This window comes from Taudactylus pleione, unplaced genomic scaffold (genome assembly GCF_031769625.1).
Source record: "Taudactylus pleione unplaced genomic scaffold, aTauple2 ptg000036l, whole genome shotgun sequence".
Lineage (NCBI taxonomy): Eukaryota > Metazoa > Chordata > Amphibia > Anura > Myobatrachidae > Taudactylus > Taudactylus pleione.
The window spans coordinates 907,837-929,486 of NW_028284438.1; the positions used below are offsets into that span (position 1 = coordinate 907,837).

At 43.5% G+C, this 21,650-nt stretch overlaps 1 protein-coding gene across 1 annotated transcript in view; it reads left to right on the forward strand.

Annotated features, from left to right (window-relative positions):
* The window catches only part of UGT8 (UDP glycosyltransferase 8), a 128,321-nt gene that overhangs the window by 105,701 nt on the left and 970 nt on the right, over positions 1 to 21,650 (forward strand). Inside the window, exons 4-6 of the mRNA XM_088452211.1 lie at positions 10,690 to 10,832; positions 19,341 to 19,417; positions 20,442 to 20,661. Of these exons, the coding sequence (XP_088308337.1) occupies positions 10,690 to 10,832; positions 19,341 to 19,417; positions 20,442 to 20,661 (440 nt within the window). The remainder of the gene's footprint in view (positions 1 to 10,689; positions 10,833 to 19,340; positions 19,418 to 20,441; positions 20,662 to 21,650) is intronic.

Below are 21,650 nucleotides of genomic sequence, written 5' to 3' on the forward strand. Positions count from 1 at the left end.
CCTGCACCCTTGGGACAGTCCCCCCAAAGGTAAACTGCATCAAAAAAAGTTTAAAAAAGTCTTTAGATTACCCCCAAAAAGTACTTTTGTTTTGGGGGCGAAAAAGTTCAAAATTGGGGGACAAACAAAAATAAGTCAAATAGACTCCAGGGGGGTCCCCAAGTTTTCCCCAAGGTGTTTTTACGTTTGCAGGTGCTTACAGCAGGTGGATTTTTTATGATTTTTACAAATTCACTTTAGAAAATAAAAAATATGCTAACACCCAAATTTGTTGGGACTAGTTATTTTGAGCCTAAAAAAATGCAAAATGCTATTCTTCCACTTAAGCAAAGATGCTAAATAGCAGCTATTGAGAACATTTAAGTACCCTAAATATCTACATCTGGGCTATTCGGGGGCATCTACAGTGATCCCCAATGTGAGTGCATTTTTGGGGGGATCTCAGGCTGTTTTCCCCAAATCTGACAGGACTTTTTGCATGTTACAGTTTCACCGGCTCCTGTTTTCGCCGATTTGTAATTGAATACGGGGAAAAGCGGGCTTGTGCGCGATACTTTTCCGCATTGAAAACCAGCAAAGTGGCCGAAAAGTACTGCATGCGAAAAGGATGGGACTTTTTGGCTGGTTTTTTTTATGGGGACTGCATACAATTTGGGGGCCTCATTTGCAAACCCTGATCCCGACAGGAACTTTAGTTGGTGGCCTGATAATGTATTAGGTAGATGCTGTAAAACAGATGGGTATACACATCACTAGCCCCTTCCGCTCTAGCATAGCCCTCACCATACCCATCTTTATAGCAAAGTTATTGCAGGCTTGGCTGCAGTGGGGTGCATGTTGCGCACTCCAACTAGTTAAGTAGCAGCTCCTTTGATGCAGAAGCTGTGGTGCACTAGAATGATGCAAAATGAGCTTAGCGTGCTAGGCAAAGTCCCAGGCATCCTTTGCTCAGGTCCCAGTCAGACAATAATTGAAGTTCTGATACAGGACTGTTGCCTAAAGGTGGTGTTTGTGTGGCTTGCACTGGCATACAGTATGCGAGCATAGTAAAGGGCAATCCGTGGATATCTTGCATTTATCTCCAAGTCCTAAAAGGGATTTGGGGGCGGCGAAGCATAACGGTGTCATCAGTGAAAATGCTTTCCAGCCTTATCACTATCAGCTTGCAATGAATGTCCATTTTTTCCACATGCTATTTAGAGACCAAGCCTTTTGAACATCTTAATGTGCTGAAATACGTGCTCATAATCCATGGAATATTTCTTCTTAACAAATGATCCAACTACTGCTCCCAGCATATCTTCCTGCTTGGTGTTTCTTTTACACAGCCTTTAAGATTGCTAGGTAATCTAACTATAGAGAATTTCATATAGTTTTAAAATCTGTACCAAGGCAGGAATTTACTCTGTATCTGTGTTTGTGGGTTGTCCTCTCACCATTTGTTTATTTGCTTGCTGACCCTTTACTGTTTGGGGAGGGGTAGAATCAGTGTGGACACCTGGTTTCAGCCATACTTATTACTTACATTTTGGGCTGCTAAGCCAGGGCTGCGTTTGCAAGAGTGCTTATATTTTAAGTGCTTCATTTAAAGTGTAAACTAGAATTTTTAAATTGAAGCCGGAGTTATTCAGGAGTTAAACAGGAGGAGAACAGAAGGAGAAACTAACAAAACAACTATTCCTGCTATTAGGACTGGTTTTTAAAAACCACCACACTACCACCATGCATATGGATTGTGCCTGTACCTGGATTCCCAATGCTGCTCACATCCACCCTGACCTCCTCATGCAATCTGCTTATCCACCCCAACTATGCCATACCGAACGACGCACCAAATTGACCCCTCTAATGGACCTTGGTTGTGGCCCTAAATCTTGAGGCTTGGTGAAATTTGGATCAACTCATTGTCCTTTCCTCTTAAGTTTAAACTAACCTTTACATAAATGTTATAATACTGTCACCCTTGTATCCAGCCCATCTGTGTCACCCCAGTCTGTCTGCCACCTCCCCTTAGAATGTAAGCTCTCACGAGCAGGGCCCTCTTCCCTCATGTGCTTCTCCTTCACTTGATTATACTTTAATATACAACCGTACCACACCCTTGGTTGCTGACACCATGCTGCTTATCTAAGTGTTATGCAGCAATGTATTAATCCTGTATCTGTCCTGCATTGTTTGTACTGTTAATAACTGTTTTCTTGTGTGCTCATTTGTTTATGTACATTGTAAGGCGCTGCGGAACCCTTGTGGCACCATATAAATAAAGGATAATAATAATAATAATAACAATGTGGTACTCTTATGAATATGAGTTTCATAGGAAACAATCAAGACTGGCTGTCATAGATTTTGGGTGTAAAGCTTGCACTAGACTGAGTGATGTATTGCCTATTGGCTGGTCGGGGGCAGTGGTGCTAAGTAAGGTGCCTTCTCCCATCCATCTCAGGCAATTGTTCTGATGGCTCGCTATGTACCCATATAGGTGTGAGGCAGAGTTTTTAAGACTGGGTATTTTGAAATGCTTTCGTCTTTGTATTCAGGCTCATGTATCATGAGGTACAGTATGCCTTGCACTTTGAAGTCCGCATAGTTTTTTGTGAAAAGGTGATGCAGGATATGGATTTACGATGGATGGTCTGCCATTTTCAATTCCCTCCTCTGGTAGACCTGTTTCTACTCCAGAGGCTGTCGTCCCTAAAAAGGCCTCAGGAAAAATATAGGCTGATCCAGCATCTTTCCTATCCCATTAGAAGTTCAGTAAATCATGCAATTCCAGTGGAATTAACCAGTGTTTTGTATCAGTCATTCAATGATGCTTTGACTGACACGCGCTTCTGGCTAAGAGTGATGTGGAATCGGCTTTTCACCTATTACACCTACAGTATTTCAGAATTTTTTATGGGGTTTCAAGATAAATATTTCATAGTGTTGCCTGTGGGATAGTCGATCCAGTGTGATAACTTTGAATGCATTAGCTCATTTCTACATTGGCTTGTATCTGTTATTGCCAGGAAGTGGTTCATTACCTGATGATTTCCTCTTCTTTCGCCTGGTGGACCTTTCTTATTGCAGAAATTTGCTTTTCTTTGTGCAGGCATTCCTTGTGGAGGTGGGTGTTCCAATTGAGCATGATATAACATAACTTATTGGTTGGTAAAGTAACATTGCGGCAGACAGAGGGTCTCATTCAGACCCGCTCGCAAGTGCTTGAGCGCTCGCAAGTGGGTCGATGTTGGGCCCTGTGCATGCGCAAGCCCCGGAGCAAGAGAGAAATTCTCTCGCTCCGGGACTCACTACAAAAGGGGCGGCTGTCGATGGTGATCAACAGCTCGCCCCGTTTTGTAGGCGGGGCGGGGGGGTGGCTACACAAATGGAGGCGTTCCCGATGGAATGCCTGCCATTTGGGGTCGGCCCCACTGACATCACTCGTGATGTCAGTGATGAGCTTCTGGCTCTAATATAGCCGAAAGCTCAATGGGGCTTGCCACAAGGGTCTCTTCGCAAGCCCCGATGGTCGCGATGGTCTTGACCATCGCGACCATCAACCTGGCCACATGCTAAAGCTGTGGGTGGTCACCCACAGCCTAGCGAGGGGCCAGGAGGCCGGGTCACAAAATACATGCGGCCGCCCTCATTCAGAGCGAGTGCGAGCGCCTTTGAATGAGGTCCAGAATCCCTTATGGGGCTTCTCAAGTTTGATTGTAGGGAAATTCCTATAGGCAGGGTTTTTTGTAGAAAGTTGGAGAGATTCCTATCTGGGCTCCGTAGGGCTCAAGTTTTTTCTTGCATCGGTCTGCTTAGATTAAACATGACCTTTGCATTTGCTCTGTTTTTCTGTGGAGCTTTAACAGTGTGCATACATGGCTGATGCTGATGAACCATAATGCAGACATACAGCTGTTTACAGATACCACTAGGTCTCCCGGGTCTGGTGCTTACCTGATGCATGATGCCAGCATAGTTTTTTGGAGTGACATCTTGGGATTGAAAATTCAATTGTAGATATCGCTCTCCAGGTTTAACTGGGTTAAATTTTGGAGAGTTGGTGCATCAGGCTGCCTTGATATGTGATACATGTTATCCTTATGATTGATATGTGATCAGGCTTTACTGGAGGAACTAGTGAGGTGTTTTGTCGCTCCAGGGACTCTGCCTACCTATGAAGTTGCTTAGCTGGAATGGGAACAGTATTGCATCTTTCCTGAGAACACAAGTAAGAGTAGGCATCTTTTATTTGGTCATGTTTTGTTTCAGGTCACTCTTTGCGATGAGAAAGTGGCTTACGGGTTTTGCTTTCTTCTTGAATTTGTTTGGCCGGCCTGAGCCAACAAAGAGTTTTTTTGGTTTTGAGGGCTCTTAAAGGTTGGGCTAGACTGTTTTTGGTATTGAATTTTTACAAAAAATAAGCTAAAATCACATAATTTGAGCCTTTTTGTTCCTAGAGTATTATCAACCTCAATAACATTAATTTCCAGTCATTTCCACTCAATTTTGCCCACCTCACAGCTCACAATATTGTTCACCAATATAAGCCGAAGGCTGGCTGGCTAAACTAAGAAACAGAGCAGCAGCACAAATACACAGCAATTATGTATTTTGAAAAATATATTGCAAATTAGTAATGTGATCAGCCTTTTTGTTGAGCAGTTCCCCAAAATCTCCCCAAACATAAAAACAATGTTCCGTACCTGCTGGTTGGATACAGTGCAGGTTACAGTGCAGGCTGGATACAGTGTGGGTCGCATACAGTGTGGGATACAGTGCGGGTCGGATACAGTGAGGGTCACATACATTGCGGGATACAGTGTGGGTTAAATACAGTGTGAGTCGTACACAGTCCTGGTTGCAAATAGTGCGGAATACAGTGTGGGCTGAATACAGTGTGGGTCGGTTACAGTGCAGGTTGGATACACCAGTGGTGCACTTACTGTGACAGAGTGAGCCGCCGTTGTCCTCAGTGTGGGGGTGCCACCGATGTTAGCCATGATGGGGTGGCGGCGGTGTCCTCAGTTCTGGAGTGCTGGTCTTGATGGCAGTATGTGGGTGTTGGTGGTGTCAACAGTTCGGGGGTGGTGGCGCTGTCCTCAGTGCGGGAGTGCTGGCATTGTTAACAGTGTTCTGAGTGTGGAAGGCCCAGCAGTGTCCGCATTGCAGGGGTGATGGCAGTGTCCTCAGTGTGGGGTTGCTGGTGGTGTCGGCAGTGCTTGGATGCGGTGGTCTCGGCAGTGTGCGTGGCAGTGTCCTTGGTGTGGTTGGGCCGCCATCTTGCTTCCGTTTGCCCCATTGAAGTCTATGGGGAAGCGCTGATTGGCTGAGAGCCGTGACAGACAGCTCTCTTAGCCAATCAGTAATCAGCCCATTGATTTCAATGGAACTTTGTAAATTGGCGTCCGAGCCAAACCGTAAGATCCGACAGCAGGATCTCGAGGTTTTGGCTCGGGTAGGGATCTGCGGCAGACAGGGAGTTTTGAGATCCCGGAAGTTCAGGCATGTTCGGATTCCAAGGAATCCGAACAGATCATCTCTAATTATTATTAATAATAATAATAGTAATAATACTCTTAACTTAAGTACTCTCTTTACTTATGAGGATTTAAATTTTTATTAACATCTGTTATACCATGTATGAAATGTACTCTTTTTTATGCCTTATACCAGAGGTTCCCAAACTCTGCTATTACAGTCAACGTTTTAAGGATATCCCTGCTTGAGCACAGGTGACTTAATTAGTACCTCAGTCAATTTGATTTACTCATCTGTAATTAATTATAATAATAGTAATAATAATACTCTTGAGTACCTGTATCCACTAACATTAATTTGCAACACTTTAGGCGTAACACAATATCTAAAATGAGTGTACATGTTTGTTTGTATGTAGTATAAACTTCATACCCAGCTTATAGCCGATTATTATTTTTACCAATTGGGACTTTTTTTTTTAACAAAGCTAAAGGTGTGTATACACGGTACAGTTAAAATGCACGATATGAACGATAACTACATCGATCATATCGTTAGCGTTCATATCGTGCATTTTTTCGGTGCCTCCAACCCACCAACGACCTGCGATGCGTGGGCACGTATGGACGATAAAGATATCATCTATCGACCGTGCATGCAGACCAACCCGGTCGATATATCAACCAGGTTACTATAGGGATCATCCCGGGTCGCTGGCCGTCGTTGGTGGGTTGATGGTGTGCTGGATGATCGATATCGATCATTTAGCACACTCGGGAGATTGTTCAGCGATATCGTTATCGCTGGCGATCGTCCTGCGTGTATGCACCATTAGTGATACTTGAAAGGCTTGTTAGCTATTACATCTCCACCTGCCTACATTCCTGATGTGTTGAGAGAGTTTAGGAATTCCATGGAGTAGTTGAGTCTTCTGTTGATCCACAACAGTACCACTCTTCCACCAGTGGTGGTGCTCTCCCCTTGTTGATTCCTGCAGTATAATTTTTCACCAGTGGTGCTGCACTTCTGCTGGTGCTCCTAGCACTCCGTGGTTTGTCTCTCTGTAGCTGGATGCAATTGGCTATGAACTGCACCTTTTACTCATGCTTATTACCCAGCTTCTTTCTTCTTCCAGCAGTATTCACTCGCGACCCCTCCGCCGTCGGACTGCCGTGCCGCTTCCTTCCCTGGCTTATATAAGCCAGCTGAGGGGGCGGGGTGATGCCGTTGCGAGCCGTGATTGGACATCTTTGAATTTCAAAAATGGTGTTGAGGCACCATTTTTTAAATCGGCACCCGCGGTTCTCACCATTGAAGTCAATGGTGAGAACCGCTCATTGGCAGAGAGGCGGAAGACTCACCTCTCTCAGCCAATGAGCGCTCAGCTAATCCTGCCGCTAAGCTCTCATTCGGGCAGTACTGTCCTTGACAGTACTAATGTGTTGGGTCGCGTATTTCATTTTTTTTGTTTTGCCAAGCCCAGGGATTGCCTACTTTGTACTGAAGAGGACCAATCCACGCATAGGAGAAGGTGAGTATGTTTTTTTTTTCAGGTACCCTATGGATTCTACTAGAGAAGGGGACGGATTGGCTTCAGGGATACATAGGTGAGTATGTGTGCATGTACTGTACTTGAAAAAAAAAATTCAGAGATATATACATCATACATGCCAACCCTCCCCCTTCTTGCAGGAGGTTCCCATTTTTTTTACAAGACTCCCGCTGCCCCGCAAAACTTGTTAAATACCCTGCATTCCCCTCAGCCCCGTCTTAAATCCAGACTGCGCATGCACGAATCGGGATGTGACAAAAGCTGATAGCAGTATGAAATAGGTTGACCACGCACCATGGGGTTGTGTGGGTAGCGCCGGCCAGCAAGCAGCAGAGCAGAGGACTGAAGGGGATCTAGCTGTAACCCAGAGGCGGAGCCTGAGTTGTCATCATCAGAGACGAGACTTGAGTTCTCTACAGCTTCAGCGGCTTAGGGGTGTGCGACACTGACCTATGATGTGAGCTGGGCAAGATAACCGGGAGGGGCAGAGATGGGGAGTAGGGCAAGAGAGCAATTTTTTTAGTAATAGCAGGAGCCGGATTAAGGGAGGGAGGAGAGCACAGGTAGTAAGTGCCCCGGGCCCCCCTATATCGGGGCCCCTAGCCTTTCATCTTACAGCTGTAGTAGTGCAAAAGTGCACTGCATGCTGCAGGTACTGAACGATGAAGGGAAGAGGGAGAAGTCCGTGCAGGGGTAGGGGGCGGGGCTACATGGCGCTGTGCACTGCAGCAGCATGAGGGAGAGGAGCACTGCACACAGTGTGAGTGTACATAGTGTAAGGTAGTAACAGGGAGGGGGGGGAGACTGTGTATAACTGTGACTATATGTATGTGAAAATGTGTGTGACAGTACAGTACTGTACATATGTATATTTGTGTGTGGCAGTATGTATGTGTGTGTATATGTATGTGACTATGTGTGTGTAGAAGTGTGGGTATGTAAGCGTGTGACTGCTCCCTCCGGCACCCTCTATTCCATCCTTCCCTCCAATTCAAGGAGGCCTTGCTGGTACTGTAATTATCACCCTGCCAGTTCCTATGTTGCACTATTACACCACATTACTACTGAGATAGGCTACCAGCATTCTCCTGCCCGTCCATACCCCTCTACTCTGCCCGTGCTGCTCTTAGTGCTACAGTATCACCTGCCTCTGCAGGATACACCCCTGAGAAATAGATATGCTCATAGGTGGAGATGGATACTCCTTTTGGGTGGAGCATGACATTCCCCCTCAATAGCGCACTGCATTCTGCTATCAAATAAAATCGCCCTGAAACTAGTTTTCAAAAGTTGGCAAGTATGCTATCCATTCAAATGGTATAATCAGTGCCCTTTCCCTGAATTGGCAAAATGCATGCATTTTTATATACGGTCGCTCGTTGCCTCTTATATGGAACCTCTTCTAAAACACAATACATGAGCAAGCCCTGAAAAGTATCAGTGCATTTTCATCAACATGTAGATCTTACTTACTGTTTTGGGAATCATTTACATATGAATGTAATTCACTTTAATGGCACGCCTCTCACATGTAGCAGTACACGTCCACTTTACCGCCACGCTCATAGGTTTTGCTTTCACAATCACCCTGACATGCTTTTTCAAAAGTAGGAAAGTACAGTATGTCTTACAGTTGCCAGTCAATATACTGTAGTCAGGGAAAATCGCTCCGCTGCTCTGGCAAACTTTGTTAAAATGCAGTGATATAATATTGTCTATCTCTGCAATAAATCCTTCCTATTGCTGGATAATAAAGCCCTGTGTAGCTTACCTTTAATATTATATGGACATATAATATACTAACCTCAGCACATGATTTAGTAAATACCACTAATCCTCAGCAGTGCACAACTGCATTTAGTACATTCAGGTGACATTAGATGTCACAGATTGGAAAGGTTAATTTGGAACTGTTAAGAAAAAATTGTAGACTTACCATATCGTAAAATAGATGCTTTACCTATGACAAAGTATGAATTTGCACAAGTTGGAATGACGTTTTAAAACAGATACAACATTCTCTGTCAACAGTTGCCTGCAATAAACTGGTATCCAAAGTTCACATACTGGTGTGACCTGTGGTGTCAGATAAAGGAAGGGCAGCTTGGGAATTGTTGACATAAAAGATGGAACTGTGCTTTGGTTTCTTGTATACAATTGTAGGCAGTTTTATATACATGTATGTAGACAAAAGTTCAGCAGACAAAATACAGCTGAAATAGCTATATTCTGATGCAAAAATCATTGAACTGCTTTTATGAATGTGTCAGTGCTGAGATAATGTGTTAAGCTGAGATAAATGTTCGGTGCACCTTACACAGTGGTTTGGATGAACAAAGTCAAATAAAAATGTAAAATATCAGTTCTAAACCCCTGCTTTACACTGGAATAATTATAATAATGAGTCTTGAAGATAGCACTTTATCAGTATTTAGCTAGCACTTCCATATCTCCAAGGCATGAAAGATGAAAATGACCCTTAAAGTAACGAGTTGTTACCTTTTACTTGCAATATCTGTATTTAGCCCGGTGGTGGATCCATGGGGTGTGGGGGGTTGGTGCGTCTAAGGGCCTGAACCAGGGGTGCACGCCAATGCAGCAACGACTGCTTCTTTTTATGCAATGCGACTATCTCTTTGCTAATGCCACAGCCAATGGGATTTGTACACCGGAACTAATCCTACACTTTGCGCTTGAAGGTGGATCATGGCCGCACATTGGTCTCACTTTCGAAAATTGTACCAGCAATATGGTGGCACAGAATGTCCATCTGAACATGGCAACCAAAATCAGTGCTACTGGTGCAAAAGCCGCAGTCTCTGACTACGACACACCCGTGTCTGGCTAGCCACCCCGCCGTTAATGCCCACAGAAATTCCTTTTTTCTGCATCCAATTCTGCCACTTTTGGCAGTAACCACTAGGATGCATACACAGTGAGGCTCAGACTCATGCCCAGACTGAAATCACTGGCTGCTAGCGTGAGGCCCTGACTTATCGTGCATCTCATACTTTACCACCACTAGTCTAATTACAGATGCAGCACCACTGGTCTCAATAGTCATACTTAATTTATGATTGCTGTCACCTATGTTGAAACACCCTTCTTATCAATTATCTAGTTCACAGTGACAGCCATCATACAGTATATCAAGAGGGAAGTCCAGGAACAGAGTATTATTGTCCCTCCTGGAAGGGGTCATGTTGGGAGGTATGTCAATAGTCAACAACAATCTACTCACCCTGCTTGGACAAGGCCCCCATACACCTACCGACGTATTGTCTGATCCTGTGATCGGATCGGAAATGCTGATGTGCCAGTTGGAAATGCCGGACATTGATGTTCCGTGATCCATCGGAGGATTGGTGAAATTCTCCATGTTAAATTTCACCGATTTGCAATTCACGATCCTATTTTGATCGTGATCGGTAAAACATGTTGGATTTCACTGATCCTCCAACCAGACATCTCAGGATCGCAGGAACGTGACAATCAGTCGCTAGTGTATGGGGGCCATTATCCATGAGTTCAGTTCACCCAGAAAATGGTACAGTATACTGAACAAAATTTGATACAATCTTTATTATATATGAAATAAATTTATCCTATTAATTTTATATAATTAATTGTTTGTTTTAATTATGATGTAATTGTTCTAATACTTTCTGTTCCAGGATTTGCAGACATGGGTGGATAATGTGGATGAAAATGGATTTGTTTTGGTCTCTTTTGGGGCAGGAGTGAAATACTTGTCTGAAGACATAGCCCAAAAACTTGCTGGTGCCTTGGCTAAATTACACCAGAAAGTTATTTGGAGGTAAGCTATCTCGTTATATTGCTTATATTAACTATGGCATTCTTTCATGTAACAAAAATGTAGTGCAGAAAATACAGCAAGGAAAGGTTGGTACAACTCATTGCAAGACCTGTGCATAGGGCTGCCATCAGAAATTGTGGGGCCTGGTACAAAATAGGCAAGGCCTCCCCAGGGGGAATGGGGTAGATGTGATGGAGCTACATCGGGGGGTGGGACATAAATTGTTTCATAAACCAGTTTAAAATATCTCAAAGTCTGGGCTGTGGTTGTTATTATAACATGTCAATTTATCATATAATATAATATATGAAACTATACGAGAGAAAACTGCTGTAAATTCACACACAAAACCAAAATCTATACTAAATATATAGGGAAAGCAACGTCTATTCTTCACATATATATAATATATAATAGCCGGAACCACATAAAATACATCGAAATAGCCAGACCCACATAAAATACACTCAAAACGGCGGATTCACATAAAATACACTAAAAAGCCAGATCCATATAAAATACACTGAAAAAGCCAGATCCACATAAAATACATTGAAATAGCCGGACCCACATAAAAAGCCAGAAAGAAGGGAAAGTGCAGGACAGGGAGAGCTGTACCTATTGGGGGCACAAGGATGGCTAGACATGGTTGGGGGGGTGGCACACAGGACAGGGAAGGGTGGACCTTAATGGAGGGGCACAGGACAAGGAAGCCTGTCTGGACTAGGGGACACAGGGAAGGCAAGGCTGTCTAAACTGGGGGGGGGGGGGGCAGGGAAGGCTGGCTGGATTAGGGGGGCGCACAGGGCAGAGAAAGCTGGCAGGACTAGTGGAGGAGAGGGTATGGAAGGCTGGCTGGTCTAGGGGTAGGCGCAGGGAAGGCTGGCTGCACTAGAGGGGTAAAAGAGGGCAGGGAAGGTTGGACTACAGGTGGAGGCATTGGGCAGGGAAGGCTGGCTGGACTTGGGGGGGGACAGGACAAGGAAGGCTGGCTGGGCAATGGGGGGACAGGGCAGGGAAGGCTGTCTAGACTTGGCGGGAGGGCACCGGGCAAAGTCAGGGACTATGTGGTACCTGGTTTAATGGTTTCACTTTCTGCAGCAGGCGCAGCCAGCCAGGTAGAAACCGCGCCAATGGCTCACTGGCCTTGCCCCTCCTCCTGCCGTCCCAGTCACATAGTTGTGTTAACTTCTCTCTAGCTGCAGCATCAACTCAGAGTCACCAGAAAGAGGGGGGCCTGGGTGGCAATGGTAGTCATGGAGAATTTATAGACTGCCGGCGACATTTCAAATATGGCGCCGGCCGCGAGCAGCTCACGGATCGGCAGCCAATCAGGAGCAGCCGGCTGATCACAGCTTGCAGCCAATCTGGAGCTCGCGGCCGATCACAGCTTGCAGACCGGCAGCCAATCATTGGCTGCTGGTCCGCAAGCTCTGGCTGCTTGTGGCCAGCGCCATATTTGAAATGCCGCCACCGTTCTATAAATTCTCTAAGGCAACCACTGCCACCCAGACCCCCCTCTCTCTCTCCGATCACTCCAGGCCCGGAACTTGAGGCCCGGGGTCCCCCCCTAATGGTGGCCTTGCCTGTGCATAGGCATGGGTTAGCATATTAAGGACAACCAGAGGTCAGGCATTATAGTAGCCAGGGCTGTAACTAGAGTAGTGCGGCCTGTGCCATGGCACAGGGCCCCAAAGGACAAGGGGAGCTATGCAGGCCTGTCAATTTTCTGTTTATTATGATTCTCACTTGTAGCTTCCTTTTATTTCATCCCCAGCATCTCCTAACCTCCCCTACCTCTTCCCTTGCCCTTCCCCATGAAGCCATTCCCCTTTTTTGGGTGTGTTATGTCCCTATTTGAAAAATGGGGGGTTGCCATTGCTCTTTCTGGCACAGGGCACCAAAAAGACTAGTTACGGTTCTGATAGTAGCATTCAGTTACTATGGGGCTGCCTACTGTACACCTTTTACTAAGCTCTGAAAAGTTATAAACTACCAACCAATCAGCTCCTAACTGTCATGTTACAGACTAAGGACCTGATTCAGAGCCGGTCGCAAAAAGCGAGCACTCGCTCTGAATCAGGGTGGCCGCTTTTTTTTTTTTTTAAGGCCGGCCTACTGGCCGCTCGCTAAGCTGTGGGTGACCACCCACAGCTTTTGCGAGCGGCCAGGTGATGGTTGTGAAGGTCACGACCATCGGGCTTGCGATGAGACCCTTGTGGTAGGGTCTCGTCTGCCGCAAGCCCCAGTGAGCTTCCGGCTGGTGATGTCAGTAGGGCCACCCACAAACGGCAGGCGTTCCTTCAGGAATGCCTACGTTTATCAGCCACCCCCCCACCCCGCCTACAAAACGGGGTGAGCTGTAGATCAACATCAACAGCCACCTCGTTTGTAGCGAGCCCCGGAGTGAGTGAATTTCTCACTCGCTATGGGGCTTGCGCACGCGCATTGCCCTCGGCGCGCGTGCGCAATACACAACCATCGACCCGCTTGCGAGCGGGTCTGAATCAGGCCCTAAATTTGAAATATTACAGTTAGGAGCTGATTGGTTGGTAGTTTATTACTCTTCAATTTATCACTTTCCAGAGCTTAGTACATCTGTGGGGAGATTTATCAAATCTAAAAAAAAAGGATAAAACCTGAAAGAGATGAAAAATTGCCCAGAGCAACCAATCAACTTCAGTTATTTTATAGACACTGGTGGACACTGTAAATGACAGTTAGAAGTGGATTGGCTGGCTGGTATGGGCAACTTCTTCACTACATTTCTCTCGAAGGTTTGATACATCTCCACAAATATCTCCACTGGTTAGCTTAGGTTATAACAATGTGAGTGGATAATGCAGATAAGCATTTCCTCTGCTTTTTCTAAAAGAAATAGGACTGTTTGCTGGAGCTCACTAAGGAAAAGCAGATTAAACAGTAATCATTAATGACAATATGTAACTGCAAATAGATGTTCGATGGCAATTTATCCTTTTTTCTTTTGTGGTTAAATAGGAAAAGCAGATTAAACAGTAATCATTAATGACAATATGTAACTGCAAATAGATGTTCGATGGCAATTTATCCTTTTTTGTTTTGTGGTTAAATACATACAGATTTATAGATTTTGTTATTTTACAAGAAACATTGCTATATAAGATGTTTACCACTATTCACTGTGTGTTGCAAACAAAGATTAAAAAATCTAAACATTATGGAATAAAAATAGCCATTTTCAGTTCATGTCTTACAAACATTTTTCAATTTTTTTTTCAATAGAAATTAATGTCAATTTTAGAATAAAAATATATAAAGAATCTATATTTCAGTTACCAAATGTAATTAACAAACTTTGCAGATCCTTTCATGAGAAAAGGAAGACATATTTGTGAAAAATCATTTTTGGATGGATGCAGGGTAGGCATTATCATTAAGCGAACCTAGACAGATGCGTAGTGCGCCAGGGAGTAAGGGGGACCTAAAACACTGAGATAATGTTATAATGTCACTGATTCAGTATCATGATGTCATCAGTTCACCCCCACACTGACATGGAGGGACGACATATGGCAGCTTCTTATGTGTTGCTTATCCTCCATGTTTGCAGTGTGCTGAGAGTGTGGTGCTTATCTATGATATCATAGCCCAGCATAACAAGAGGCTGTCCCGCACTCACTCGACACTAGGTAAGAAGCAGGGAGTGAGTGGTGTGGAACTGGAAGAGGGAGGGCACATGTCGGGACACTCCTCCGGTGCACACAACCCATGCATCAGCCATGGGGGGAGGGATATGTGCACTTATCATCAACCTTAACTTAATCAACCTTACCTTAATCATTTAATGTCAATTAACATCTGAATGCACCAAAGATTTAGAATATAATTTTTGTATCCTTACTTTGTTCAGTCAAATCCAAAAGATCCCTAAGTATACATAACGCAATAATAAACTTTTTAAAATGTTCACTCTCTTCCATGGGAAAAACAAGGTAAGAAAGCAGAACTTTCAACCCTTGTGTAAGTAATTAATGACAGGTTGTGTACTGTAATTTGAAAAATAAATTTTACAATAAAATCAACATTAAATAAATATGATATATATATACAGATGTAGCAGGCGTTAAAATAACTTTTAATGCTGGGTGATTTTGCTGTCATGATGTAGCTTATGCAGTATGATTTCTCTAGGCATATTGTTTACAGTAAACACCAAACCAGTTTTACTTGCAATAACCTGGCCAACCTTATGGTTTGCTGTCAAATTGTTTAACAGTATAAGGTTGCAGTGAGAACCTCAGTTTACATTAAGGGCCTAATTCAGAGCAATATACAGTACCGATGTTTGCGCAGTTGAGTCATTTTTGGTCCTGCACATGTGCAAAAGTCTAGAAACCCGTTACTGCACACGTGCAAACTTAGGTGTGTTATGGCATACACAGTTGCGAACGACATTGCTATGATTAGAGATGACATCTGTGATTAGTGGGTGTTTCATGGTGGAGATATACACATATTCAGAAAAATAGCGCTGAGTGTTTATATTTTCAGTAAGAAAAAAAATATATTTATTTTTTAATTACTAAAATTAAGTTTTGAATCTCTGTATCAACTTAAAACCACTACTTATTTTTAAATGCAAAAGTCCAATAAAAACTGGTTGTGAAGACTTGCTTGTAGTCTCTTCCACACCTTAATCAATATACTGTATATATTGAGCTGGGCATGAATATATGCTATAATTAATACTGTATACTCACATTGTATACAGGTAAAGATAATTTTTCTTCCTTTTATTCTCTTGCTTCCAAACTTTTCTTTCTGAGGCTGTTGTTCCTTCTTTAGTAGTTTCTTCAAGACAAGATATTAAAGGAAGAAAGTAAAAAAGCATCTAGTGAATCATCCTTTTTATTTTAGTAGGAGACTGGGACACCATGTTATGGTTACTATGGTCACTAGGCGACCAGGACTATGCCGGCCGCAGTGTTAGTACTGTATGTACGTGCAGTATTGGATCTTTTTATTTAGAGGGCCGGCCTCTAAGGAGACTCCTGATTGGTCCATGTCCAGTTAAAAGGCAGTCAGCCTTTCATTGCATTGTCAGTTATAGCTTCATGCATTGGAATTAGCTTGCTGATCCTAGTTTCTATTCAGTGCTGTGGATTTCCTAATAGCTGTGTGTCTAGCCAGTCTAATCTCTGGTCTCTTGCATCCTAAAATTACATCTATTGCTAAGTATCGCCTTACTTACTTTTCGAACAGTGACATTGTTGTTTGCTATCATCTGTTACAGTCATTTGTTGCTATTCCTGCTGTGATTATGTACACATTTATTGAACCTTTCAGTATCATTGCATTACAAGTGGTTTTCTGCTTCAGTCTTATTATGTGATCATCTCTCTCTTTGTATAAATCTCTACTAAACTGAGTTTAAGACCTGGCGGCATCTCAGTACCAGTGAGAGTATCTATCTGTAAGGGAATAAGGTTGATTGCTATAGGCAAAAGACCTCAGAATATGTTTCTAGAGGGCTTATGCACTTGTGGACATTCCCTCCTCTCTCATTCCCTCCTCTCTCTGCGAGCCATGCAATCGCAGGGGTTGCACACCTCGTGCGATTGCACGGCTCGCCTGCCCCTAGAAACAGCCCTGCAGGAGAATGCTTAAACTGGTATTTGCATATTTTTGAATGAATGGCGTCCATCTCTGAATCAGGCCCAAAGTGACATTTGCTGGTGATATTAAATAATTCAGACACTGATATTTTGATTAATGAATCTGCAGCATTCAGTGTCTGAGTAGAGGTAACCATCTCTCAATTGCAGACAAAATATACACAGCTAAATTGCAGAGAATTGATTGCAAGTGATTGACAGTTAACACTGTCCAGACCACAGCTACTGAACTGTTGGAGAGCCTTGAGGACAGCGTTTGGGAACCTCTGCACTAAAAGATTAATAAGAAATAGTTTTTGTTAAGGGATGCAGTCACCATATTGACATTCATAATGTTGACAGTTATCATGTTGACATTGTTGAAATGTCAACTTGAAAAATGTCAACATCTGCAGAATGTCAACATGTTCACAATGTGAATATCTCAAATGTTGACTTGACATGTGAAATTCTGAAATACTGCAAAATCCCAACATTAGGGTTAGGATTAAGCTGCAGGATTAGAGTTAAAATACTGGTGGGGTTGGGGGTGTTAGGCTGTGGGGATTGGGTAAGGATTAGACTGCAGTGTTAGGGATAGGGTTATCTGCTAGATCACTCCTCCAAAACTCCATATTAGCTGACACCGCTGGACCAAAACGCACAACTGGAATGAAGGGAAGGCAGAGCCCCACCATCAGGACCCACTTACTGTCAACATTCTAATCATGTCGCCATGTCATCAGCATAGACCTGGTTAATGTCAACATACTCATGTGATCATTATGAATATCAACATGATGAATATTGATAAAACATACTGAAACCTCTGTTAACTATCCATATGCTTTTTGAAAACATGGACTATGATCACCTGATACATGTTTAAAAGAATGGTGTCCCCCTGAAAAAGCAGATACCAAGACTAGGCTATGCCAAGCAGAATAGGTGGCAAAATACTTGTTGACTTTCCCTAAATGACAGGGAGACTCCCTGAAATAATGGGTGATTATCCTGACTTTCTGGAGAACCTATCAATCTCCCTGAGGCCACGTGAGCAAAACACAGGGAATAAATAATGGGGAGAAGAATACGGAGAATGTGAACTACAAGAAAATGGCTGCCGCTCTATGGCACACCGATGACTACATGGGTGGCTATGTGCCCAAAGATGTGTGATGAATTGAAGGTAACTTGTACCCAAGGACGTTTGTCGGTTTACTATAGATATGTGCTCTTTTACAGGGTATGTGTGTTGCAATACAGGTTGTGTGTGCTTCATTACAGGGTATATGTGCCCAAGGATCTGTGATGAATTATAGGATATGTGTGATGAATCGCATGAGGTAAAGAAGAGAGAGTTAGAGAGGGTCATTTATGATGCTAAAAAATAGAGTGTATGGTCACGCCGATGGCAAAACATCTTGCACTCTTGGTTTCATGGGCTGCTGTTGCAAATGGAATTGTTTGCAATAGAGCTGATGGAGGAAAGCCATGGGCATTCCTGGGAGGTGACTGGCAGGCGGCTTATAGTGAACGCAGAAAAAGGCCTCATGGGCATGTTATGGAATGGAAGAGTCACAAGCGTGTCAGTGTATGCGGCTGTGTTTTCAAACCCGAAGCCACAGCCACATTTAGAATGTTCAGAAGGAGACACTGCATCAGCCATAGGGCGTCATAACTGTTGATGGTGTTCGCGGTAGTTCACCAATGGAGTGTTTGAGTCCGCAGAAATTGAAAGTGGGCATCATAGGGCTTGCACTGTCCATCACTTGAAAATACACAAAGGGAAGCCTGAAAACAAGTATTTGCATATTATTGTAGCTGTGGACCAGTACAAATTAACAGCGACACCTGCATAAGCATCCACATCTGAATCAGGCCTAGTGTTATCTAATCACCTGATTAACAAACAATGGCATAATGTTTACTTGGCATTTCTAATGTTGTGCATACACTATATAATTATCGAATCCGCCCGATATCAATGGATCACCCCGATAATTGCACTGTGCATGCAGCTGACCGATGCTAAAATATTGATCGGTTGGGCATGACGGATTGTCTAGAATGCCCGTAAAATGCAAAATTTTGTAAGTTAAATATCAGCCTCATCAGGATCAGGCAGTGTATGCCCAGCCGTGGCTGACCAACAGACATTTCCCTTGTTCCTTCACAGGGAAGGAACAAGGAAATGTCTCCGCCCCAGGGGTAGAACGCAGATATCGTGGCTGATACACTGTGAGATATCTCACAATGTGTGCCCGTGATATCTGCAAGGTGTCAAGCTGCCACATAATATGTCTGACAGGCACAATTGCAAACGCGTACGCAGATCGGCCGATGATTGCGCACTGTGCATGCATATGCATAGCAGTGCGCATGCGCCGCGATTGCACTGTGATTACGGACGCACATAGGAATCCATCACAGAATGAGTGACAGGCCGTGAGCATTTGGGGGTAGTGACGGGGAAGTGGTCAGAGAAATGCAGGCATGCCTGTCTGTTTGAACGCCGCTGCATGGGTGTACATAAATTAGCCACTGCGATTGCCTATGCAGCTTGAGTAGTGTGACGAGACTTGCATTTTCTGAGACAGGTCAGAGCTACTGTAATTGTGCGTGACGGGCTGCTGTATACACAGGACTACAAGGTATTACGGATGTGAGAAAGCAGAAGTGGGCGTCTATGCGGGCTGAGCGGTGGCAGACATTAACATATTTTCGCAGCTGGAATGCTTGTGATTACAAAGGGTGCAATCGCAATTGTGATCCATACTGAATCAGGCCCTAAGTCTTTTATATGGGCATAATCTATCCTTTTCAATAACATGCCATACAATAATAATTATTATTATTATTTTTTTTGCAGATTTTCTGGCTCCAAACCTAGAAATTTAGGTAACAACACAAAACTAGTGGAATGGCTACCTCAGAACGATTTACTCGGTAAGTGAATGCCACAGCATTATTTTTCATATATTTACAACAAAATGTAATTTGTTATATAATAATAAATGCAGACATAGAAAATACAGGAGGACAATAACAACATTTAATTTGGTTATATAGTATTTCAACACATTAAATTGGATTACACTGAAAAATATGGCAAAAATAAAGTCATGTTTTATTGTAAGAAGCAATAGCAAATTAAGGGACTGATTCAGCAATTGCAAAGCTGTACGCAGGCAGCTCTGCAATGCAATCCTTGCAATCATGCAAATGCTGCAGGTGATGTATGACATTTGCGTTCCCAGCACTGTGACGGAGGTCGCAGTGCTGGGATCACCATCGCGGCCATCGGTGGTTGATGATGGATGGCACCGGGTGGCTGGCCGGCCCCCACACTGCCCCTTAAATGCCTCTGCCTGTCGATCAGGCAGAGGCATTCAATGTCTAGCGTGCGTTTTAGCAGGACCCATTCTGCACACTCGCATGCATGCGCAGACACTTGCGTGCACTGCTGAATTAGCCCCTAAGTTAATTACTATTTGCATAACAGGGATGGTGGATATAAATGAACTTGGTTGTCATTTATGTGTTAGAAAGGAATTTATGTCTCCCTACGTGACTTAATTGTACCCCTTTACAGTAATTTCCCTTGTTGCAGGGGTTTAATGATATTTGATATTTCATTGTTTTAACCAATGTAACTTGAAAATTACATTTTGTACCTGATACATTTGTATTTCCTATTATTTTCTTATTAACCAAACTTTGTGTAAGGCTGAATATCACAATATTGGAAACATCTCGAACCTGTCTTCCGACTGTTTTTTTTGATCCATATTACCCTCTGCCTAACTGCAATATCATCTTTTTCATTGAAGGAAATGTAACACATGCAAGTTCCCGAAATTCTAATTGATTTTATTTTTTTTGTTAATGGTATTATTTGGGCTGTATGTTTGTATAGACTACTATTAACAATAAACTAACAATAAACATTGTTTCATTAAATCATTTAAAGGTCATCCAAAAATTAAGACTTTCCTCAGTCATGGAGGACTGAATGGTATATTTGAAGCTATGTATCATGGAGTACCAATAGTAGGGATCCCCTTGTTTGGTGACCATTATGATACTATGACCAGAGTACAGGCTAAAGGTATGGGAATTCTTTTGGAGTGGAAAAGAATGACAGAAGAACATCTGTATAAATCCCTTTCAGATGTTATCCTTAATCCCAGGTAATATTTATTTACAATGTATTTCAAAGCTATGCAATGGCCTTGTCACAAGGAAAAGGGTCATAGTCAGGGGCACAAGAGGAGCGGGTCAGGTACTAATTACACAGGCCCGCCCTTGTCTGGGAGCCCATCAAGGACCCAGGCTAGACATGGCAGCTGAGCAATGCCTCCCCATTTGCGCATGCCGCTACTTTGGGCCAGCACCCAAAATCTTTGCAAGGTATCAATTCCAGAGAGCCTGTGGCATGCCCCCATGCTAGGTCATGCCCCTTCTATACTACCATGGCCCGCAAGATATCTCGGCAGCTAGGCATAATGTTGGGTTCATTGTGAGATCTGAAGCAGTTCCATGTTCTAGCATTTTTGTATAAAGCGAATGCTTATTGTTAGGTTGGCCCTGTCGAAATGCCAGCAGTGCTAAGAAGTGCAAACAAGGATACACTTATACAGTTTGTAGACAAAAGTGATAGGACACTGACAGCAAAGAGATCAACAAGATTTTATTGACCTCAGTACTTTGTAGGTCCAACACGTGCAGTGATTACTGCAGTCGCCCTTCAAGGCAAACTGTGAACAAGTTCCTGGACAACAGCAGGTGGTATGTGTTGCAATTCCGCCTTAAGTGCAGTGACCAATTGTGACACTGAAGAAGGTCCAGTCGGCCTAGAACGCACCCGTCACTCTAGCTCATCCCAGAGGTTCTCAATGGAGTTAAGATCTGGACTCTGAGCTGGCCAGTCTATCTGGGTTACCAAATTTTCTGTATACCAGTCCAGCTTCATCCTGGGAACATGACAGGTGGCATTATCATCCTGATAAAAACATTTGTTGTTTCCATAGAACTGCACGTGCATGGGCCTCCCTACCAAGTGTTGTCTAGACCACAACATTAGTGGCCATTTGCAACTCATGAGCAATGGTATGCTTTTCACTTGTGTGGGGGTGTCCACTTTTGTCTACATAGTGTAGTAGTTATATTGTACTTGCAC